Here is a 23,932-nt window from a genome sequence, read left to right on the forward strand (position 1 = left end):
TGGGAGCACCACACAAGCCTGGTCTCTCCATTTTAGAAAGATTTTTGTTGTACATACAGTATGTGCCACTATGATAAAGCAAATGTGTAGTGCTTGTGCCAGGGTGAATGCTTCTGGCACTATTCTACTGAGCATCAAACATGCTGTGAAAACATTGTGGTGCAGCTCAGAAAAGTTCTGTAAATGGCTTTTTGGAGCTGTGCATCACTTGTCAGTGACAGAAGCACACATAGAGGTTCAGACTCCTTACCCTAATTCATGCCACAGACCTGGCACTGGGTTGAAATAAAGGGCAAGGATAATTTAGTTACTTATTGGGTTTAATATTTACATTCTGTTGGTGTTGTACCGTTGATACAACACCAACATCCTCTGCTAGTAAACATACAGTGGCAGGGTTGTCCTGTTGGAGGCCCACAGGCTGAATGTGGCCCCCTGCTTAGAGCAGTGATTTCCAACCAGTGGCTCATGAACAACATGTTGGATGTTGCTCTCAGTGCCCCCAAACCAGGTAGTTATTTTTGAATTCCTGACTTGGGGGCAAGTTTTGGATGAATAAAAACAATATTTACTACCAAATAAAGCCCCTGTAAGCTGATAGAGTGCATAGAGGCCCCTAATAGCCAATCCTAGCCCTTATTTGGCACCTCCATGAACTTTTATGGTGCTTGTGTTGCTCTCCGAGTCTTTTTACATTTGACTGTGGCTCACGAATAAGAAAGGTTGGGGACCCCTGCCTTAGAGGCTGCATTCACTGTATGACAACATCATGTTAATTAAAATTGGCACTTCAACAAGCTGTATGAGTATGAGCTGTATAAGTATGACAGCACTGCTATATAGTATTTGAAGGAAAGGCCAACATAATGCATCAGCAGATGCAAGACTTGGCAAAAAGATGAACTAACCTATATCCATGCTACATAAATATCCGTCTGTATAATCCAGCTAGCAAACATGTATGTGTATTTCCAGCTTAAATCTTTATTGCAGAAAGTGCTCCATATTATATATTAGCCACAATTGACCATAGATATGCAGGAACCTATCTGATCTGAAGCATCCTCTCCTTGCTTTCAATGTAACAATACTTCTTGTTCTGTTTCCTTGCCAGCATCTGGTTACATTCACAATTGGGGAGGATGATGATGTGCACACCGTGGAAGATGCCATCCGTAAGCTGAATGCAGTGGATAGCAAGGGGAAAATCTGGATCCAAGAAATGTTAATAGAAGTGAACAGTTCAGTGGTCAAGCTCGTAGATGTAAACAGCAAGGTGAATTCTCTCTTTCTGCTACTTCTCTAGTAGATGCTTTTAGTCCCTTTTAAGCCTAATACACTCTAGTGTAGTTGCTATCTACAAGAACAAGTATTAGTTACAGTGGGGACTTAAATGTATTCTAGTGCTGAAATAACTGAAGTGCTGGAATAACAGGACCCCTAGTGCCTAGAAATAGAGAATGCCCTTCCAGTGCTGTGAAGAGAATTTCCCAGCCGAGTCAATGCGTCTGCACCCACTGATATGAACTAATGAACAAATGCAGGGAAGGAATGTTCTGTGCACACAATGCCTGTTTAGTCTGCATGGTTTTAAAGACGTTTGATGGTTCCTTATTGTGAGGATGTCTTAGCTAGCTGTTTTACACATGGGGTAGGGCTGCCGTGCGTGCTCAGCCTATTCTGTTGTAATGTTTATTGTAAAGGAGGGATATGTAACTAGTGAGCATGCCATTATTTTACACCATAGCCCAGCATACAAAGCCTGCCTTCGGACAAAAGGGTATAATGGGAGCTCAACAAGTCATATCTGCTAAAAAGGCTCATTATAAAGTGGGATACCTTTACTAAGCACATCAACAATGGGACAACTATCTGCTTGTATGTAACAAGAAAATAATAACATAAAACCCTTATAGAATTAAAACTTGAAGCCTGTTATTGCATTGCACAGAATCAAGCAAATAGCAAATTATTATTGCAGATTTTTGCTGTTCTTCAGATTTAGACAGGTGTATTTAAAAGGGTAACTACATATCTATTTTGACATTTTGCAGGAGGAACTAGAAGAATTTCCCTTATCTGCCATCCAGCGATGTGATACAGTTCTGCCAGAGAGAAGGAACCACCCTCTGTTGATACTGGTGTGCCAGGACACATATCAGCCAAAACCTGATGTGTATTTCTTCCAGTCTGATTATGTTGCGGTAAGACAGCTCCATAAACACCGACTGAGGCTGCATATTTATTGTGCAGGCATTTACATGTTTTATTTTTATGTTATAGGCACATTTAATCAAGGAAGACATCAACAGTGCTGTGTCTGATTTTCAGTCAGGTGTTAATGCAAAACGTCCTGAAGCACTAAGGTGAGGCAACTAGATTGAATTCTTTCTATGGCCTAGTACAACTATGGGCTGTTTTCCCCATAGCTTTTAAATATCCTTGAGACGGCAAAATATACATATATATTCATCACAACCAGCTAATGCAAGCATTTGTTTGTGCAGGAACAATATGGAGCAGATTGCCCAGGGTGCACCTGGCCCGAATACATTCACCCCGCTAGGCCAGTGGAGGCAGCCGACATCACAGTATGTTACCCCAGCAGAAATCCTGGAGAGAGAAGCACAACGTAAACCAATGGTAAAGCCACCTCGCTCATCTTTGACCAAAATCATTGTCAGTTCAACTGATCAGGGGCAACAGTCAATTGAGACACCACAGGTAATGTGGCTTAGTCTGTAATAAAGAAGGACTGCTGGTGCTCGCTTTTAAAGCCCCGTGGAGGTGATGTAGACTCATTTACTAAGGGGTCTAGGAACCTACCTAGCACTCTTCTGTGCCTGTTTGCACTAGCACATTGCACTAAGTGTTGTGTAGAATGTCCCTGTTGCAATGTATTAGTGGCAATCATGTTACATAAACACACATAGGTGCAAACAATCCTTGTGCTAAGGTAAACTTGATCTATGGAGAAAAACATGTTCAAAGCAAACATGCAATTTAATATAAACTTAGAAGCTGCTGCCTCTCAGTAAATGAGCCCACGATATGCTTGCTTGTAGGTTCCCATAAATAACCAATAGTTTCTATGCGCTCTAGCACAGGGTGTGCAGCCTAAGCACCTAACCCCATATGCTTGTAATACCCATTAATGCTTGGCCAGGGGTAGCAGTGCTCCTGCCCTCGAGGTGGTGGCATCGTTCTTGCTGCTTTAGAAGCAGGTGTTAGTTTTGCCTATAGATACCAATAACCACCTTTAATAAGGGAAACACAGCGCAGGGCTGTGCGGCTGTGCCGAAAGCTACGTTGAAATACACCGGGTATACCTTTTACTACCATCCCTTATTAAAAGTGGTTTATGGTGTCCCTAGATTAGCCCTTCCATTTTAATAACTTTATGTTATAATTTTAAGTACCCACAGGAACCATTATATAGTGAGATCAAGCGTCATGACAAACCACAGCAGTTTGTACAAGAGTCTGGGAGTCCTCAGCTGCAACAGAAAACATTAAAAGTTCCAGGTGAGGCTGAGTTTTTGAGTTTCATGTGTCATAAATGCATAAGGATTCATGTACTATAGAATAAAGTACAACTATATTTCTGTTAAATGAAATACAGCACTAACCTAGAGCAGTGGTTGTCAGACTTTTTTGGTTTATGCCCATTGTTTAGAGTCCCACTTCACTCAATGAAAAGTTACAGATACAGGAAATCATTAGTGTATCAACCATTTAGCCATAGAGCCTAGACAATCTTGGACAGCAAATAACTGTTCCCCCCAAATATACCTGACCTTCTGACTCCTGGGATAGCATTGACCCATCTATATTGACTCACCTTTAAATAATATATATTTTATGCCTTTTTATCTATTAGGAGAAGCAGCAACAGACCCATCAGCTGTTCGATCCGGACATGAAGTGGTGAGTACCAATTTGTCAGTTTTCCATGTTGTTGGATCACAAAGTTCTTGTCCTCTGATCCTGCATTGTAAGAAACACAGCCTACTCACCCACTAAGAATTACACCTTCCAGCCTTGGGGGATACTGAGAACTGTCGTTTATCAATACCTGTAGATTCGACATGTCTGATATGGATATATTGTATAAAAATACTACTTTCTTTTGTATACAATGCAAGTTCAAAGGAAAGAAGTATTTTTGTCATTCAATCTGGCTGTAGGGGTTATTTAGTCCCAGATATACCATTGTAAGCATGTTTCAGCAGAAACACCAAAAGCGAATGTAATGTCTTCTCTGCTGCAGGTGTGTGTAGAACTTTCATAATTCTAAGGTTAACTCAGCTAATATCCTACTTCAACAAGAGCAGCATCAACATGTACAAGGAGTTTCTACTTCCAACTTGTTATTTAACTGCTGTAGTCTAATAATATAATAACAAGACTCTGTTGCAAGCATGTTAAAAAAGCTCAGTTGCAGATTCTGCCCCCACCCAGCTTAATTTCCCTGCTCTTTGAGCAGTCACAGTTCTATGGTACTGCAAATAAAATATACCCAGGGGGCACACACAGCAGCATACCCCCTGAAACTGCCTGCCCCTCCTTGGTGCTGTCATGCCAGTCAGCAACTCCCTGCAAAGGGGCCCTGCCATAATGGTCCAAATTGGACTTGGTCATTCCAGCCCTGTTAAGCAGTATGGTTTAGTATTAGCCATGTGCAAAATTGCCTCAGGCAACTTAGTTGTCAATTTTTGATTGCTATTGGTTACTGCTGTCTAACAAATGGCACCATCTTCAACAAGTCTGTATATGGATTTGTTGTGCTACAGTAAATATAGCAGAATGTGTATAAAAACATTACAAGTATCTGTTTAGTGGAAATGTGCTGAACAATATAAACAAGTGTCACCTACCTGTGCTGACAAAAGAGCTAATCAAGCAGAAATGTTCTACATTTTCCCCAAATAGATATAACTAAAATGTAAAAGCATGAGGTTTTTTGGGGGATTTTGTCTTTTTTCCATTTGTACAAAGCTGGAATACAACTTCCACTACAAATAACTGTAACCCTCCTCTATAATGCTGACCCTATGGTTCCCCCTAACAAAAAAGGGATCTATAACTTATGCAAAAAGAACTTGACCCCCTATATCTTTATACATAATCCATAAATGTAACATCATTCCTGGCTGTTCTCTCCACAGGACTTGCTGAACCACTGCTTTGATGACATTGAGTTCTTTATGGGAAGCCTACAGAAATCTGCCGAAGCATTTAAAATGCTCAACCAAAGGAAAAAGTCCAGAAGAACCAAGAAAAAAGAAGCTGGTGGTAAGTGAGGTTCAAATGTGTATTTGCCTGTATGTGCCATTGGGCTAAAAAAACGAACAGAAGGCTTAGGCATCATCATTTATTTATATAATGCCAGCAGGTTATGCAGCACTTTACATTAATTTATAACAAATTTCTTACAATAATTTAACAAAGGTTACAGAGTAAAAATAGGATTGGGGGGCTACTCACAAAAGCCTACAATCTACTTCTCCGTGCCTGGCCATACAGAATTCCTTGTACAGGTCACTCAGTGTGTATACTTAAAAGCATGAAGAAAAGGAACATCTTGTGAACTCAGTAAGATATCTCCACATACTTTACTTCTGTCTACTATTTAGAAATAGATTCTGGCTTTCCAGCTTTGTAATTACAGGTGCTTAAAAATATTATCCTAAATATGTGTAATTCATTGGAATGTAATACAATAGAAATTCATTTCTGTATTTTGTGTTTGTTCAGAGGGACTTTTGACTCTTCGAGCGAAGCCACCCAGGATTGAAGAATATGAGGATGCAGTGCGAAAATTCAAATATTGCTTTTGCCTTCTGGTAGGTCATTCTGTAGCCAGGAGACATTGAACAACAGCAGTTCTTCACTAAAATGTCCTAAATACAGCATTTATTATTATATATAATAGTTTCACAAGGCTATATCACTGGATATAGTAAACCCTGTGATTATATTGTTGCTAAATGCACGTATATAGTCAATATAGCCTGTTATAATGATACCTATGTGTTTTATATTACAGGCAAGACTTAGAAATAACATTGTAAATCCAAGCGCAATCGAACTTGTTCATTTCTTGTTTGGCCCACTAAGAACGGTAAGAAACTGCACAGAATAGGATAACCATTGTGCAGCCCTCCAGCTGTTGCTGAAATACAGTCTTCAGCATGGACTTCATCCTTTGGTTGTTAGGGGCTCTTGGTAGGGGCCTTCACATGTCAGTATACTGTATATGTGATTTTATTGTCTGATTGGCACATTAAATATTTTGTTGTGGGACCCAGTAACCTATAGAAGATCACATAAGAGGCTGTTTGCAGATAGGGTGCTTTGTTCCCTGCGGGAAGTCAACTCTCTCACAAGATTTACCAACAAGCGTTACATTTTAGATAAAGGGTTGTTTTTCCACTGTGCAATATTCAGCAGCAAATATTTGCAGAAAATATATTTCCATTGCAACAAGGCACTTATAGGCATACTGTCATGATTTTGATGGTGTAATATTTATTTCTAAACTACACTATTTACATAGCAAATAATTCACTCTACCATTTAAATTTTATTCTTATACCAACAAATGTATTTTTTTTAGTTGTAATATTGGTGTGTAGGCGCCATCTATAACCTATTATTTCTCCTACTCCCATATAACTGGAGGAGTCCTAAACTAGACTTGGATTTCTTACTATTGAGTGCTATTCTGATATCTACTGGGAGCTGCTATCTTGCTCCCTTCCCATTGTTCTGCTGGGAGAGGGGTGATATGACTCCAACTTGCAGCGCAGCAGTAAAGTGTGACTGAAGTTTATCAGAGCACAGGTCACATGGCTGTGGCACCCTGGGAAATGAAGAATATGGCAAGCCCCATGTAAAATTTCAAAATTAAATATAAAAAAATCTGTGTTTTTGCAAAATGGATTTCAATGGAGGATTATGCTCTATTAACTGATTTGTTTTGAAAAAAAACATGTTTTTCCATGACGGTATTCCTTTAAGTGAGTTTCATTGGTTGCAGGTATTTATAAATCTAGATGACTGGAGCTTGCTATTCTTGCAAATGAAGTCCACTTTATGTACAGCCCTGCGGAATATGTTGGCGCTTTATAAATAAATAATACTTTGTGCGATAGCTCCTTACATGCATACTGACTTTAAAAAATTGCACCAAATATATACCTAGTGCATATACAATTAACTGCACTAAGATTAATAATGAAATACTGCTAGAGCTTTATGCCATTGGGGATCCTTCCACTTTCCCATGACAAGCAGAACACTGCGTAAAGATGCTTATAAATAAGCAGAATAGAATTATAACTGCCTCTGTTTCTCCCTAAACCAGCTGGTTGACAGTTGCGGTGGTGTGGAGATGCCTGCGGAAATTACCACTCCACTGCTAACTAATGAAGCAGTAACTTTCTTGAAGGAAAGCTTAAATGAGCAGGAGCTAGAGCTATGGACATCCCTTGGGCCTAACTGGACAAAGCCACGGTAAGGCTAAAACAAAGTCTGAGTATAGGAAATGCAACCAATTGGGCTCTTACAGTATTCTGTGAGGCACAGAGATATAATGTTAGTGTTACCATCCTGTCATACGGTGTCCATATTGTGCTGCTGTACCTGTCACTGTTCCAATGACCATTTCCTTTACCAGAGGGGATAATTCAAAAAAGAAACATGTTTAAGAATAAGAATTTCTCTTTAATGCACCTGTGCTAGATTCATGCTTCACCTAACAGCAAAGAAATGAGCTACAATTAAGTGGCTTGGCTAATATTTGCTTAATGAATCTTTTAGCTTCTTGTTAATAAGAATTACTCTTTTCTTTTGTTAGGTTGGAATATCCCAAAGAATTTTGTCAGCCATACACTCCAACATTCAGAAGCGGATGGGTACCTGTTAGCACAAATGGCAAACCATGGGAAGATCCAATTGAACTTCAGCATCGCCACGAGGAACTGCGGGCTCAGGTGAGAGCAACAGAAACGCGTAAATCAAAGACCTTTATGTGAATAAATACTTCCATAAATTAACTTTTTATGGCCCATTGTACCTTTTTTCCATTATTTATTGTTTAATTGACTCCTGAATGAAACATTATCTACCTTAGAGAATTGTAAAACTGGTTTTAGTTATTTAATTATATTTTTCCTTTTATTCTTTTTAGCAATCTGCACCTCAAGTCAATATACCTGCCCCCATTCCAGCAGTAAACGGGTAACTTATGATTTTGCTATTAATATAAATTATTAGTCCATATTATCATAGGTTTGTAGGATAAAGCATAACAACTGCACACTGAACTGCACAATAGCAGTTGTCTAGAGCAGCCAATCAGGAATTTGTTTTGACCAGTCTGCTTCCAGTTTAAAACATTATTATTAATTATTTGTAAAAAATAGCTTTTATGCTTATAAATTGATATTACTTTAGTTGCATTGCCAATATGGAAACATGATGTGGTAGAGCTTACTCTTAAACCTTTATTTGCAGCCATGAAGAAACAGATGCCAAACGTGTGAGCTGTACATACGACTTTGTGGCGAGAAATAGCAGTGAATTGTCTGTGTTACATGGAGAGGTCCTGGAGGTAAGTATCGCTCTAATATTAGTACAGGTATAGGACCCATTATCCAGAATGTTTGGGACCAAGGGTATTCCGGATAAGGGGTCTTTCCGTAATTTGGATCTCAATACCTTAAGTCTACTAAAAAAACAATAAAACATTAATTAAACCCAATAGGATTGTTTTGCATCCAATAAGGATTAATTATATCTTAGTTGGAATCAATTACAAGGTTCTGTTTTATTTCTACATAGAAAAAGGAAATCAGTTTTAAAATTCTGAATTATTTGCTTAAAATGGAGTCTATGGGAGACGGGCATTCCGTAATTCGGAGCTTTCTGGATAATGGGTTTCCGGATAAGGGGTCCGATACCTGTACATATACAGAATATAAAGGATATTTTTGGGTCTATACACTGTATGCATTTAGAGGCTTTTCCCCTTTTGCCTAAAAGCCATATAATAAACACGATAATCTATGATATACAGGTATGGGATTTGTTATCCAGAATGCTGGGGACTGAGGTTTTCCGGATAAGGGGTCTTTCTGTAGTTCAGGTCTCCATACTTTACTTTGTGTACTAAAAATTAACCCAATAGGATTGTTTTGCTTCCAGTAAGGATACATTATATCTCAGTTAGGATCTAGTACAAGTACATTATTATTATTACAGAGTAAAAGGAAATATGTTTTAAGAGTAATTCGGATCCCATACCTGTGTATGGGTAAAGGCTCCATTATATTAATATTTTTTTTATCTTTGCAGGTCATTGATGACTCCAAAAAGTGGTGGAAGGTTCAGAATCGCTTTGGACAGATTGGTTATGTTCCTTACAACATTCTTGCCCCTTACACTGCTACAGATGCCAACAAAGCAAATGTTAATGGCTCCCAGCAATCAAGCCCCAGCAAGGTACATCAGAAAGACTGTGTAATAGTTCAATGGCAAGTCGGTATGATATAAAGTACACCAAATCCATAGACAATCAGATACAGTTAAACTGCAATTCCCTGCACCTAGTGATAATTGAAGGCTGTCAGGTGATGCTGGTAAATGTAGATTAACTGCACGAGGAGGGCTGAATGCCGGACCCCTGGTTGGAATGTACGTGTAGGTAGTTGTGCTTGTATATGCAGTGTTGTACCTTGTTGTGATAAACCGAACAGTTAGCTCTGATCAGTCAGTTGCATGAAAGCAAAATTCTGATTGGTTGCCTGTAATTAAACCCTAGGTAGTATAAGTGAACTTCAGATTTTTAAATTGTGTGCTACTGCGCCAAATAACCTGTATGATCAGGTTGGCAGTTACAATGATATATATCATATATTCATTATGCCATTCTAGGTACCACCTCCAAAACCACCAAAAAAACCTTCAAATGGTATTGCTCGAAACTCATGGGATCAAAGCAATGGACTGAACCAGGAACAGATAACTGAACAAGGTGAGACCTCCTTCCATGTTATATGTAACGCCCATGCCTCCAGTTGCCTAGATGTGACTGAGAACTGTGCCTGCAATGTACACAGTAATCGAGGAATGACCTGCCACTGTTTTATTACTATAGAAAAAAGCAAAACAGCAAGAATGGAAAAACCTTGTTTTCAAAGGGAAATGACATATTTCAGAGCTTTTTGTATAACAGGTCCCATATACTGTTCTATAAAACCATTTGTTCTAGTTTTTTAAAGGAGGTAACAGGCTTTGTGCATTCCACTTCCCCCTCCTTTATACTAAGTTGACTTTTGCACTAGTTTCTCTTGTTTCTTGTTGATAAATTCTAGCACGTACTCCATGCTCTGTAAACCTTTCCCGAGGTTCCTAGTTCACTTGTGCCTGTCTGGATTCATAGTAAATGACTCATAACTTATTTTCAGCTGTAACATTTCTATATTGCTACCCATAAATATATGCTTTGGGGGTCAATAAGAACAAACAATGCAACCAACCACAATGGATCAAAACAAATGCCCAGAGTTAAATCTCAACATATATGCCCTTGGATGCCAACTTCATGGTTTATGTGCCTAATTCATATTCTAAAGTTTTGAATAAAAATGTCAGGGAATGCTGGGAGTTCTGATTAATCAACAGTAGGTTAGCTCTACCAGATCTAGAAATGTATATGGCATTGGCCACTCAAGCCTTACCATGTTGTTGCAGGTGTGGGTAAGCAGTTACCATTCCCAGCTCATCAGGTTGCCAGTCCTTGCTTACATAGATTAAATAAATTAGCGACATATTCACAGCGCATATTATGCTTCTTTGCCAGGCAAAATGGAAAGAATAAGCAGCATGAACGAGGAGCTGCTTCTCCGGCTGGCTAATGGTCGCACAGCGCCACAGAAGAACCTGAATATACAAAAGATGCCAGACACTTCCATCCCTCTGACCGATGAATCAAGCCCGGCTGAGGTCACTGCATGGTTGCAGGCCAAAGGTTTCAACACACTGTAAGTACTGTCTCCTTGTTCCACTAAAGTGCATTGTAGCACATCTGTCCCTTCCATTTGGAAGCGTGGTTTGGGTTTGCAAGCTTTTATTCCCAGTTCCAAAATTTGATCTTGGGTGTATCCAGGAAAGCAAATAGTCATTCACCCCAAACCTCTTACTAACTGGCCTTCAAGCTGAGCCCTGCAAGCCAAAGTCTGTGAACCACTGCCTGGTGTATCTAGAAGAGCATATAAACATTCTCCTAAACCTATCCCTAAATTGCCTTAAGACTTCATGCTCCACTCCACCCAGCCGTCTAGTTTGGGAACCACTGTCTGAAAGGATTTATAAACTACTTGAGATAAGCTTCAGTCTTTATAGAAGACAAGCTCCTCCTGTACATAACTGAAAGATGACATTTCATAAACATATTCTTCCCTTTTAAGGAAACAAACAATTTAATAGATTGAATTCTATTGTATTATTAATGCTATTATTACCCCATGCTTATACAATGTCATTTAACATTTTTTTCCATATTGCCAAACAGCCACCAGTGTCTGTAATTATAGGTATAGTATAGAGTGGGCTGGATGTGGTACAGGCTGGTGGCTGGTGTGCCATTTTTGTGGTACCAAGAACCTAGTAAAAGCTTTTGGCTGCTTGTAGAATTATCGGACCCACTTTTCTGGGAACCGTAAGGGGTCCCTCTGATGCTGGTGGCCCAGGAGAATTGACTGTTTGCCCTACTCTAGAAAATGACATGTTCTTCTTGTTTGCAGGACTGTGAATTCCCTGGGAGTGCTGAATGGGGTTCAGCTCTTCTCTCTCAGAAAGGATGAATTTAGGGCAGTGTGTCCTGAAGAAGGAGCTAGAGTATACAGCCAGGTCATGGTGCAGAAAGCTCTTCTTGAGGTAATTTTTGATAACAGAGTGCCATCAACTAGATTGTACTGAGCAGAGGGACTGCTGAGAATAGTAAAATGGTTTATTAGTGAGCTGAAAACATAAATTGGCAAAATTATGTGATCTATGCCTATTCATATACTATGGCAGATTTGCTAATGCCTTCTAGAGAGATTAGTGCATCTAGAGATTGGTGCATGGTGGTATGTGTGTGGGGGGGGGAGGGGTGCTGCAGCACTGTCTTGCCACCTTCTATGGCATTCACAATGTATTTGATGGAGCCTCAACCTGAATGTGTATAGCTTAGTAAGGTGGACCTGCAACATAACCTTGTGGTTAGAGTTTGTCCTCTAGAATGTCTATCCAGTACCACGGCTACAGAGAACAGAGAAGAAATTAATATGTCAGCACAAAATAATAATCAGCAGTAATAGCACATGTTAAAATGTGATAAAATAGTGTTTTTCAACCTGTGGTACCTGTGGATTCCTCGCTCTAGTGCTGGTAGGTGATGCTGCTTCATCAAGTTCCCATATAAGCTTTTCTGTTCCCACCATAGATGTATTCCTTACCCTCAGAATAGTATTGTCCAGTATGAAGGCTAATTAACCTAGTTACATTTCTGTTAGTTAACCCGAGTTAGCTGACCAGGAGCAAAATCCAGCTAGCCAATGTTATCCACCTTCAGTCATTTTAAAATGTTGGGAGATGTTATTAGGCAATGTGTTTCCTGGTTGAAAAATTTTATGTCACGTGACACTCATTTGTTGATATGCCAGGACTCAAAGAAGATCTCCGAGCTGGAGGCTGTGATGGAGAGACAGAAGAAAAGGGTGGACACGAATGGGGAAAGAGGAACCTTCTGAGGAATTTCATGGACTTAATAAAGACTCTATTTATCTCATCCCAAAGAGTATCTATATATATATATATTATGTATATGTATAAACTTAACTACAGTAAGTATCTATATGCCAAAGCCAGATCCGCACAGTAGAAACATTTAATGGATTTGCGGAGTCCTGTTGTGACACAACTGGTTCATTGGAGTAACTGATCACAGGATGAATGTGGCCTTTAATCATCAAGGAGACTTCTGCAGTCCAGTTGTTAAGTCTGTAGAAGAAAAGCTTTAAATGATAAGGATTCTCTACATACCTATAGCACTGACCCTTCTGCATCATCCTCTTGAAGATTCTTGTTTCGTTACTTGGAATTACAGTGTTTCGTTCTATCTCTTGGGCTTTAAAAGTTAATGAAACCGGTTTCCTAAAGTTTCTCTTTAAGGAGCCCCCAGGGCAAATATATTATATGCTGCGAGTCTAGAAACTTCTGCATCGGTTTTCCATAAGCTGGGACTCTAGATATCGTCATGTGGAGCTATGAGATACAGTGCAATAAGATATATATTGGATGGTAACCTTATAACAGGTGCCAAGCTTGCTCCAGTTCTAGAAGCCAATAGCAACAAGGCAGCAGTTACTGGACATTTTTTTTGAGAGCAAACGTCTGATTGGTAGCCCCTGGTTACCGTACCTGGAGCACACTTTGCCCCTATTATACATTATTTCATGATTTTTTCAAGTCACAGAGAAGTGATAATATGAACTCCCCGAACCTTGCCTAGGCAGGGTACTGCTACATTTGTCCAGTCAGGATAGAATGGCTGAATGATCAAGCCAAAAACTGCAAGCTATTTGGTGGGGACCTGTAACATCTTATTGTGGTTTTTGGAACCCTGTTGTCTTAAAATGTCTCTTTTTTATTTAAATGTCTGTCTTTCTGTATTTAAATGCATAAAACAAAATTAAAAGGGCTCTCTTACTGGGCTGTATATTTCTTTGAATTATAGAGTTTATTTTTACTTGGACAGAGGAGTAGTAAAAATGGGAAACAATGTAGTGAGCTTTATGTTTAAAGGAACAGTAACATCAAAAAATTAAAGTGTTTTAAAGTAATTAAAATATAATGTGCTGTTGCTCTGCAAAAAACTGGTGTTTTTGCTACAGAAAAGCTAATATATAAATAAGCTGCTGTGTAGCCATGGGGGCAGCCATTCAAGCTGGAAAAAAGGAGAAAAGGCACAGGTTACATAGCAGATAACTAGTAGATAAGCCCCATATAATGGGGGTTTGTCTGTTATCTGCTAAGTCCTGTGCCTTCTCTCCTTTGAATGGCTGCCCCCATGGCTACACAGCAGCTTATTTATATAAACTATAGTAGGGTTTCTGAGGCAAACACACCAGTTGTACCAGTGCAGGGCAACAGTACATTATATTGTTATTACTTTTATACACTTTCATTTTTTGGTGTTACTGTTCCTTTAAGAATATTCTGAGTTACTATATGCCATGCATTTTAGGTTATATGCGTGTATTTTTAAAAATGGTTGGCTGGCTGTAGGGTATAAAATAACAACATTTATTTCTAAATATAAGGCTTAAAAAGAAAATACTGTAGAGCTTTACATCCCAAGTGAAACATGCTAAAATTGAGGTCATTTACTACCTAAAGGGCAGGGTGCAAAGTGCAAAAAATGATGCAGTCCCCCATGTTTTCCATACTTTGCTCTCTGCACTGCAGTAGCAGAATTAATGCCTCAGACACCTTGATTGCCTCATCAATACAGCACTGGAGGAGGCATTTATGTGTGCCACAAGTTAGGGAGGGCAGGTGGGTGCCCAGTACTTCCCTATGCCAGGTGTTAAGGACAGGGCTACTTTGTACCCACCAACATTGTTCTGGGCACCTCATACTGGATTGTTTTATCCAGAGCACAGCTCTGAAATTCTCTGCCCCTTAAGGTGGCCATATACCTTACAATTACGATCTTTCCTGTGACCATTGGTCGTATATCTTTGTACAATAATATTAGTTCGTGTATGGCCAGCTTTAGTGCTTTTGCACTTCTGTCCAGGGTCAGGCTAAATTAATTACCAAGACAATACCCAGACAGGACCATATTTTTTATATAGGCACCTGAGGGCCACTGTCTAGGGCAGCAGCTGCGGGGGGGGGGGCGTCCTCTTTTTTTTCTAGCCCTTCTAGCATGCTACTGAATATGTGCAGCAGAATGGTGGTGGAGCTGAATGGGCAGGGGGATACTCCCCTCCTACTGGATTGGCGCGTGCACATAGACTGTATTGGACATGAACTGAGTTGGGTAGGAGAGAAGGCAGCTAAGGGGCATGCCTAGGGCAGCATCATATATAAGAATGATGCCTGACACTATCATAGTTATCTGATATACTGCCTACTGCTGTATCCATGGCCTATGTGCTGCAAGCCATGGATTTACTTTGGGAGCCTAAACTATTTGGCCTGGCTCTAAACTGGCCAATATAAGTACAAGTATGGGACTTGTGATCCAGAATGTGTGGGACCTGGGGTTTTCTGGATATGGGATCTTTCCAAAATTTGGATCTCTTAAATACCTTAAATCTACTTAAAAAAACATTTAAACATTAATCAAACCCAGTAGGATTGGTTTTTCTCCAATGAGGATTCATTTTATGTAAGTTAGACCCAAGTACAAGGTATGGTTTTATTATTACAGAGAACAAAAGTTGAATCATTATGGGAAATAATAATAATAATAATAATAATAATAATAATTAGTAGCTTTCTAGATAACAGGTTTACAGATAACAGATCCCATACTTGTACTGCAAATAAGAAAAACAAATAGATGTCCTGATTTAGAAAACAACAGCAAGTGCAATTTATAGATGTCTAATGCAGTTTATATGCTGGTCCTGCCTCCTTCCCATTCAATGTACAGTCAGACAGCGCCAATGGCGGTGATACAGCCTGGCACTAAAGGGAAATGCACAAAAAACTAATGAACAGTTTGTAGTTATTTATTAAATTCCATGCAAATACTGCTGTATATGAAAAACATACAAAACTGTATACAAATTAATAACAAAAAAAACCAACAACAATCACTCGACAATACTGAAAGCTCAGAAATACAGGCAAGACAGTTCTGTACAACGTACATTGTGTAAACTGCATTCCGTTGTAAAAGAATCACTTATAAATGTAGAATTAGTCTTTAAAGGGGAACTAATCTTTCAAAAATATATTTATTTTACATTATATCTTTTAAGCGGATTTGCATGATACTTCTGTATATGAGTTTTTCCGTACAGGTTTTCCAGGGGAAACAGTCCCTGTTTCCTTCTTTTTTGCCCAATCAGCTTCTCTGCTTTTCCCTTCACTGCTGACCTATACTGTTCTCATACACCATTTTAACTATGGGCAAGTGTGACTTTTTAGCAGCGACAGATGGTTTCCATTTATGTTAATGGCAGGCAGTATGCAGAATGGTGGAAATCTGCTGCCATAGAAGCGTTATATGTGCCATCGGTCTGTGGGTTCAGTGCCTCCCTGCATGTTTCCTATTGTACCATCCTACCTGCCTGCTTTGTAATATTTTCAACTTCTTCTTTAACATAATCACAAAAAAGGCATTCTAGGCTCATTCACTAACACTGGGCAAACTGGCCTCAGAGCAGTAACCCGTAGCGACCAATCCAGAATTCACCTTTGTCGGTCTGGTAGGTAATTCAGAAATAAAATGCCTGATTGGCTGGCATTGGTTACTTGGGGTGGGGGCTGCTCAGTGTTATATTGTGTAATAAGCTCTATGGCAACTTATTGGGGATTGTTAGCAGTGAATGTGTAATGGCACACTTACAGATAACTGGCTTATATACATTTAGATAACATATACAGTCACCTCTACAGGAAGGTTTAACCATTTACGAGAAGCCTAAAACATGACATGAGTTATGTCTTTTAAAATCTATTAAAAAAAACAGTAAAGGCTACAAAATGAATGTACAATATGGCAAAGCTCCCTTATTGCTGTAGCCCTCAGTGCTGCAGGCAGAGCCACAATTCAGCCTTTTTGCCTAGAAGCTATTGCACAACATTGCTCCCACATTGCCTGCCAGCATAGCGCTGCCAGAATGGGCTGTATTGCGTCAGGATGGATAAAGAGCAGCGAGTGATACAGCTCATTACATGAATGGAAACCCAAAATTCTGAGGACTTGGAGAACCTGAAACGATTTCACTGTGGGACCCAGTGACTGTCAGGAGCACACCCGCAGGAACGGCCAAATTCATTAAAACTTATTCGTGTTGGAGCTAAACAAACTCATGTAACTAATATATCTTTGACCTAAATTGCTTATTTAAAGTTACAAAAATAACCTTCAAATAAATTTATGATAGGTAACCAAACTGTCAAAAGTTGGCCGTTTTGAGAAATAAGATTAAATGATTATCAATAGATCTTGTAAAGACTAACCCTTTACATTTTGTACCCTACTATAAAAAAAGTCTGGAAAGATACAAAGTGACCCCTAGATGTCACCACTGAGCCATGGAAATGACAACATTATCAGCTTTGGGCAGCAGTTGGTTGTCACTAAGACAGCCCGCTGCAGCCCTTTATGGTGTGAAATACTGAAAGTGGTAGCCCTTTATTAAATCACCCCATGATATTTGTTACATTAGAGAAAAACTAACTAAAAGTCCTTCTGAGGAAATGTCTGTGACACAGTTTCTGGCGTTGAGAAGAAGACAAAGTCCATCAAGAGCAATTGTGACAGATCAGGACATCTCCGGGCTAGTGGTCTGCAGCTCAGGATTTGGGCCCTGGTGATAGGTTAAGGTGACAGTGGCCTGTTTCCAACCTTGAAACCTTAAATTGATTAAATAATCTATGCAAGGCAGAACCTGAAAGGTAATATACAGTTTTGGAGATGTTCTTGGCGAAACAGGAAGCAGAAAGTCCATACGCAAGTGCTTGGCTGTACATTGATGTCTTCTGTCCTCAACAAACTGCGCAAATGAAGAAGACATGTGACCTAAGAGTAGCGGGCCAGCTTGTTGTAGTTTTGGTCCAGGTTTCTACACAGACACATCGACAACGTCATGACAAAGAGCTAGAAAAGAGCAGGAAAAGGTTCTGTATTAGAGATACATAGATTTGTGATAACAAAGTAACTCTGTGAGGCCAATCAGCAGGACCACAAAAAGTTTTTTGTACAGTGCTAGTCAGTTGAGAAAGTTATAGGGTAGAACTTTTGATATGAAGCATTCCCTGACATTATCATCCTAGTTATCACCTTTACACCACTCTTGTTATCCTTTATATTGAAAGTTGTGCCCTATAACTGCTCCATAAGCATACTAAGGCACAAGAACAAGCACTTTATACAGGTCATGGAACTGTGAGGTGACATTTAATATCCTAATATTTTACAATAGGGGGTACATTATTATAATTGGCAAGTGTCCAACAAACTATGTGATAGAAATGATATCACTAAGCACAAATTATAAGGATATCATTTGCACGATATCCATGGCTCTTGTGTATTATAAGAATATAAAAATGCATGTGACAAAATTAATTTAAAAAGGTACATATTATCCAGACAAAATTATTTACCCATTTTACAAATTTTAACTTCAGATTCAAAAGCCTGAAGGTCTCAGGTGTATAATGCTACAGCCTGAAGGTCTCAGATGTATAATGGTACAGCCTGAGGGTCTTAGATGTATAATGGTACAGCCTGAAGGTCTCAGATATATAATGGTACAGCCTGAAGGTCTCAGATGTATAATGGTACAGCCTGAGGGTCTTAGATGTATAATGGTACAGCCTGAAGGTCTCAGATGTATAATGGTACAGCCTGAAGGTCTCAGATGTATAATGGTACAGCCTGAAGGTCTCAGATGTATAATGGTACAGCCTGAAGGTCTCAGGTGTATAATGGTACAGCCTGAGGGTCTTAGATATATAATGGTACAGCCTGAAGGTCTCAGGTGTATAATGGTACAGCCTGAAGGTCTCAGATGTATAATGGTACAGCCTGAAGGTCTCAGGTGTATAATGGTACAGCCTGAAGGTCTCAGATGTATAATGGTACAGCCTGAAGGTCTCAGGTGTATAATGGTACAGCCTGAAGGTCTCAGATGTATAATGGTACAGCCTGAAGGTCTTAGGTGTATAATGGTACAGCCTGAAGGTCTCAGATGTATAATGGTACAGCCTGAAGGTCTCAGATGTATAATGGTACAGCCTGAAGGTCTCAGATGTATAATGGTACAGCCTGAGGGTCTTAGATATATAATGGTACAGCCTGAAGGTCTCAGGTGTATAATGGTACAGCCTGAAGGTCTCGGGTGTATAATGATACAGCCTGAGGGTCTCAGGTGTATAATGGTACAGCCTGAAGGTCTCAGATGTATAATGGTACAGCCTGAAGGTCTATAATGTATAATGCTACACAGTAAATGTATCAGGAGAATAAGGCTACAGCCTAAAGGTCTCAGATAAATAATACTACACTTAAAAATCTAGATGATTGCTAATATAGCCTGATGTTCCAGTTCTAACATTTATTTGTTTATTTAATTATTTAAGGGGCAGAAGCCTATGCAAAATGTGCATGCCCTTCCTGTAAAGTCCTAAATAAACCAACCGGCTACAGCAATTCTTGTGCTTTAACGTTATGCAGTTCCTTTTTTCCTTTTATGCATCTCTATTTATAACACTGTTTGCTACTGCCTGAAATTGTAAGCCTAATAATACTGCTGAAGACCTTTGGTTAACATTACCTTAAAGTCTAGGCACAGCGCTACCTGCTACAATCAGAGGGTCTCAGACATTGTAGCTTTAGCAGCATTAAATAGCAGCTGAGTTCAATGAACACAGTCACAGCCCAAAGCTGTTTATAAAGCACAGGTCTGTGTTTATAAGTAACACTATATAAATAACATATACATACTGCCTGTTATAGCCTGCAGGTTTTGGCTGAATACTGCTGCTTTATCCCTACCTTCTGTGCCCACATTCACATATTAGTGTCAGTAGCCACAAGCTGTCACTGATACTACCGAGCCCATAGGGTTGCTTTTGGTAGGCCTGATAGCAATAAAATGCTCTGAGGCATTCATATACAATTAAAGAATGACTTTGTTCATTAAAGTTCAGTTTAGAATGAGTTCATTAAATGTCAGCTTCCCCTTATAAGTTATAAGGGAACCAGAAACTTGCACGAGAGGCTCAAAATTGCTGCTGAGCTCTGAGAACTGACCTTGTAGCCTCTTTACATGAGCCCAGAGCAATTGGTAGTGGGTGATGTCCTATTTGAATTATGAGGATAGTATAAAGAAGAGTGGGTTTCTGATACCAAGGGCAGCTAGCTGAATAATACAGGGGAATTCCTGGAGTCCCCCAATGCTCTGAATTATGAAGTAACAGCAATTTCCTATTCTACCATCTCTAAGGATCCCCCGTGCTAGTGTTATCACTTGAAGCCCAGCTGTATAGGCATGTTAATGGTGCTCCTCTAGGCCACATAGGCCCCTATGGCTGCTGCTGCTTTAGCCTGGGCTTTTGGGTGCCCCTACCTACCATGCACTAGGTTTGATCACTCCTCCCAACACATAGGTATAACCCCCTTCCCCCCTACAAATACCAAAAAATAAAATGACCCACAATTAAAGATGTACCAAAGCAAACCTATCATATGTATTTACCTGGGCACATCACTGAATTCACTGAATATTGTTCTCTGTAAAACTTGAAAACCCTTCAATGCACTTCAGTAATGTTACTAATTAAACACATCTCCTAGGTAACCTGTTTAATTATAGCACCAAGTTTAGATTTCAACTTTTCCACAATTCAGCCCAGAACTATTGTTTTCCAGTTCATAGAAATGGCACCTTGGTAAATAATTAGCAGGGGTTAATCAAGTTAACAGAATTTGCTGCTTAGTAAATCTGCCCTGATACAACTGACCCAGTGCTTAGGCAAGCAGAAAATCTAACTTCAAAAAAACACATTTTCAACCCATTTTAAATGAACAGATTTTGCTCAGCAGCCAGCAGGGGGCAGTGTCAAGCTACTGAGGTGTTAAAAGGTAAAACCCTGACTCAAAACATAAAAAGGATCAGAAACAAAAATAGTTTTACAGTTAAAGCAACATGCGCCGCATGGTTTCCCAATGTCAGACGTTTCCTTGGCAGGACATGGAGAGCTACAGCTCCACCTTCTCTGTCCAAGTGGGGAAGACAAAGTAATGGTGGTGCTGCTGGTGCTGCTGGTGCTGGCTCTCTAACACCATAACTGCTGCTTTAGTTCATCTGCAGATTAGGAGCTTGCTCTATGTTCAGGCTGCAGTGCTTTTTAACATGTGCTGCATTACAGGCCCAATATTCTTGGGACCAATGCACTATAATATTGCTGTCTGTATATTCCCTTATTCATGGTGAACCTACAATAAGGACTTTGTTCTTCAGGACTGGCCCATATGGGATCCATAAATAATAACTGTACATTTACCTTGCCAGTATTCTCCATAGAGGTCTCTGTGGGTCACAGACAAAAGCTGGTTACAAACAACATTCAAGTAAAATGGCCGTTCCTCTGTTCTGAGTTTTTCTTCAGTTTGCCTAAAAAGGCATTATTCAGTGCAGCACATATGTAAAAGTGAGATTCAAGCTGACAGGATGCCGGGAGTTGTGATTTTAAACCTATGAAACCTACTACGTTTATGCCTTTCCATACAGAGTTTCATCAGGCCTAGTATTTAAATTGGCAACAATTAGAGTGGATGTGAATAATATATATAATTTGAGGCTGGAATGGGAGCTTGTATTATGTCTGACAAGAAAAGTACAGACAGGTCACTTATAATAAAATTAAGGGCTTAAATCCCTTTTGAAAAATAATTGGGAAAGTGCGACATCTAGTGGGCACACCCAGGCAATGCAAAAAGACTAAAATTTGCTTAGTTTTTCTCTATAAATAATATGAATGGCAGCATTTTTGCTTCATATGCCTTGGTTTCACTCCCTTGTCATCATATTGGATATTTACTATATTATTTTATATATTTTTAAAACTGTAGGCCAAATAACTACTGACTACTACATGCAATATTGCTCAGAACAGAGGCAATGACCAGTCCACACAACGCCAAAGAGAAGGGAAGAAAAGGGTCAACACAGGAGTTCATTGAGAAAGAAAGGAAACTCAAACAGCAGGCAGGCAGGGCACCCCGAGTATAATCACTCCAATGTGCCAAGCACAATGCAACCAATAACATTTTTAAGGTTAGTGGGTCTTTAAAGAGGAACTTTAAATTAGGCGAGCATGGCAAAATGTTTCTGAGGATAAACACTTGTGCTTATACAGAAGGGAAGAGAAACCCAAGCCAAATAAGCTGATTTGTTACGCAATGCCCCATTCTGTTTGGGAGTTGGCACCACGTGGAGTTGGGATGGAACAGAAAAAAGGAACAGAAATCAGCCTGTGTCAGTGAACAGGAATAGGGAGACCCAATAGCGCAAGTGTGTTGTGTGTTTCCTAAAACAAACTTTGCTCTATCAGCCCCCTTTGTTTAGCCCACAACTGAATTTTGACACTTTTGTTTCTGCAGGGCTCCATATCTAACGCCCTGTGTTATGCATGTATCATTAAGGGGTAAAGGAGGATTTTAAACAGTTTAATCAATAAATTGTCAGCTTGTATTACTGATGGATCCTAAAAGTAGTAGTACAACAACACCAGAAAGCTGAGTCAAGCAAAGAAAAACAGCAGTTTCTGCCTGCTTGCTGCCTGCTTGAAACCCAGCCCAAAGCTAGCATTATATAGAGTACAGCTTTATAATATATATATATATATATATATATATATATATATATATATATATGGAATTAAAAGAGGTAGCTTTATATATGGCAGTACAGAAAGTTTTGTACATGCAGTAAGCTGAACCTCCACACTAACTTGTCTCAGCTAAACTTATAGAAGACAAAGCCAATAAATAAGGTTTATTTAGTATATTATAGTATATTTACCCTACATGTGCATTTGTGGCATTTCAGGGTTCAAGAGGCAGTTAAAATCTATTGCCCAACAGTAGGGATGCATGAAATCCACTATTTTTGGGTAAAAGATTCAGCTGAATACCAAACCGAATCCAAATTGTAATTTTTAGGCAATGAAGGGTTAAATAGAAGCAGGTGCTTCGTGCATCATATGATTTTAAGGATTCCGATTTGGCTGGGCCAGGCACTTGGATCCTGGATTTGGTGCATCCCTACTCAGTAGCCACCACTGTAGAAAATAAAGAGGAAAGGGAAGCACGGCAATCGTATCACACGAGGCAAAACCTGACGGGGAAGAAGAGAATATCATCCGAAGAACTTCTAGTTAATTTTTTCTCTAGAATCAAAACCAGCACATGGCCCAGGAACTGAAGGAACTGAGGTAAATGTGAAAAAAATCACGATAATAATTAATAATTACATATTATACACACAGAATGCAACCAGGGAGATGGACACAACATCTATAGGTGTTGCCCTAGACACTATGCCCCCTACTCCAGTCTATAAATGGCACATTCTGCATTATTTATCATCCTGCTGCTTTAATAAAAAAAAACATATTAGGGTGATGGCACGTGAAACAGTTGCAGCCACAGGCCTCCCTTGCTAAAAATGTAGCATCAAGATGCTCATAAGTGCCGCATTGCTTCCTGTATGAATTGCATGGAAACAGCAGCCTGAAATCACAACCTATTTAGTGAAACTTACTAAGTAGTAATTTGGGTGGCATATATCCCCAATAGATAGCAGGGCTTCCTTCTAGGCCCTTCACTGGAGTAATGAAACTAATGTCCTCATCTTGATGGCAATAGCTTGTTAATCCAATAATGGGGAGAAAAGAGTACAGCTGTAAGCTTACAAGAGAGATCATTACGCCTGTAGCACACAAAACCATTAGGGATTAAAGTGCCTTGTAGCTGAGTCACATTCTTACTGTCAACACATTTCTAACATGTTATACTACTGACACTGTTAGTTCTGCGCATACAAACGTTTATTTGTTTTGGTCATGAACTTTGTTTTTCCCATAAATCTCAATGCTCACAAGCTTTACTGCGGTAAAGGCTCTCCAC

General features: G+C 39.5%; 2 protein-coding genes across 4 annotated transcripts in view; one reads left to right on the top strand and one right to left on the bottom strand.

Moving 5' to 3' along the window:
- eps8l1 (EPS8 like 1) overlaps nt 1–13,780 on the top strand; it is a 44,105-nt gene extending 30,325 nt beyond the window's left edge. For 2 of the 3 annotated variants that reach the window (XM_004916236.4, XM_031905900.1), the window contains 18 exons: nt 1,115–1,276; nt 2,055–2,204; nt 2,284–2,366; nt 2,508–2,724; nt 3,417–3,525; nt 3,881–3,927; nt 5,169–5,295; nt 5,758–5,846; nt 6,050–6,124; nt 7,370–7,518; nt 7,862–7,997; nt 8,195–8,244; nt 8,521–8,617; nt 9,361–9,507; nt 9,940–10,039; nt 10,868–11,048; nt 11,811–11,943; nt 12,714–13,780. In XM_004916236.4, coding sequence (XP_004916293.1) covers nt 1,115–1,276; nt 2,055–2,204; nt 2,284–2,366; nt 2,508–2,724; nt 3,417–3,525; nt 3,881–3,927; nt 5,169–5,295; nt 5,758–5,846; nt 6,050–6,124; nt 7,370–7,518; nt 7,862–7,997; nt 8,195–8,244; nt 8,521–8,617; nt 9,361–9,507; nt 9,940–10,039; nt 10,868–11,048; nt 11,811–11,943; nt 12,714–12,800 — 2,139 coding nt within the window. In that variant the 3' untranslated portion in view covers nt 12,801–13,780. The remainder of the gene's footprint in view (nt 1–1,114; nt 1,277–2,054; nt 2,205–2,283; nt 2,367–2,507; nt 2,725–3,416; nt 3,526–3,880; nt 3,928–5,168; nt 5,296–5,757; nt 5,847–6,049; nt 6,125–7,369; nt 7,519–7,861; nt 7,998–8,194; nt 8,245–8,520; nt 8,618–9,360; nt 9,508–9,939; nt 10,040–10,867; nt 11,049–11,810; nt 11,944–12,713) is intronic. The other variant, XM_002938280.4, reaches the window with a different exon arrangement.
- A 1,778-nt stretch (nt 13,781–15,558) lies between these two features.
- The window catches only part of cd37 (CD37 molecule), a 58,846-nt gene continuing 50,472 nt past the window's right edge, over nt 15,559–23,932 (bottom strand). Inside the window, exon 9 of the mRNA NM_001015801.2 lies at nt 15,559–17,893. Coding sequence (NP_001015801.2) covers nt 17,816–17,893 — 78 coding nt within the window. The 3' untranslated portion in view covers nt 15,559–17,815. The remainder of the gene's footprint in view (nt 17,894–23,932) is intronic.

This window comes from Xenopus tropicalis, chromosome 7, assembly GCF_000004195.4.
Source record: "Xenopus tropicalis strain Nigerian chromosome 7, UCB_Xtro_10.0, whole genome shotgun sequence".
Taxonomy (NCBI): Eukaryota; Metazoa; Chordata; class Amphibia; order Anura; family Pipidae; genus Xenopus; species Xenopus tropicalis.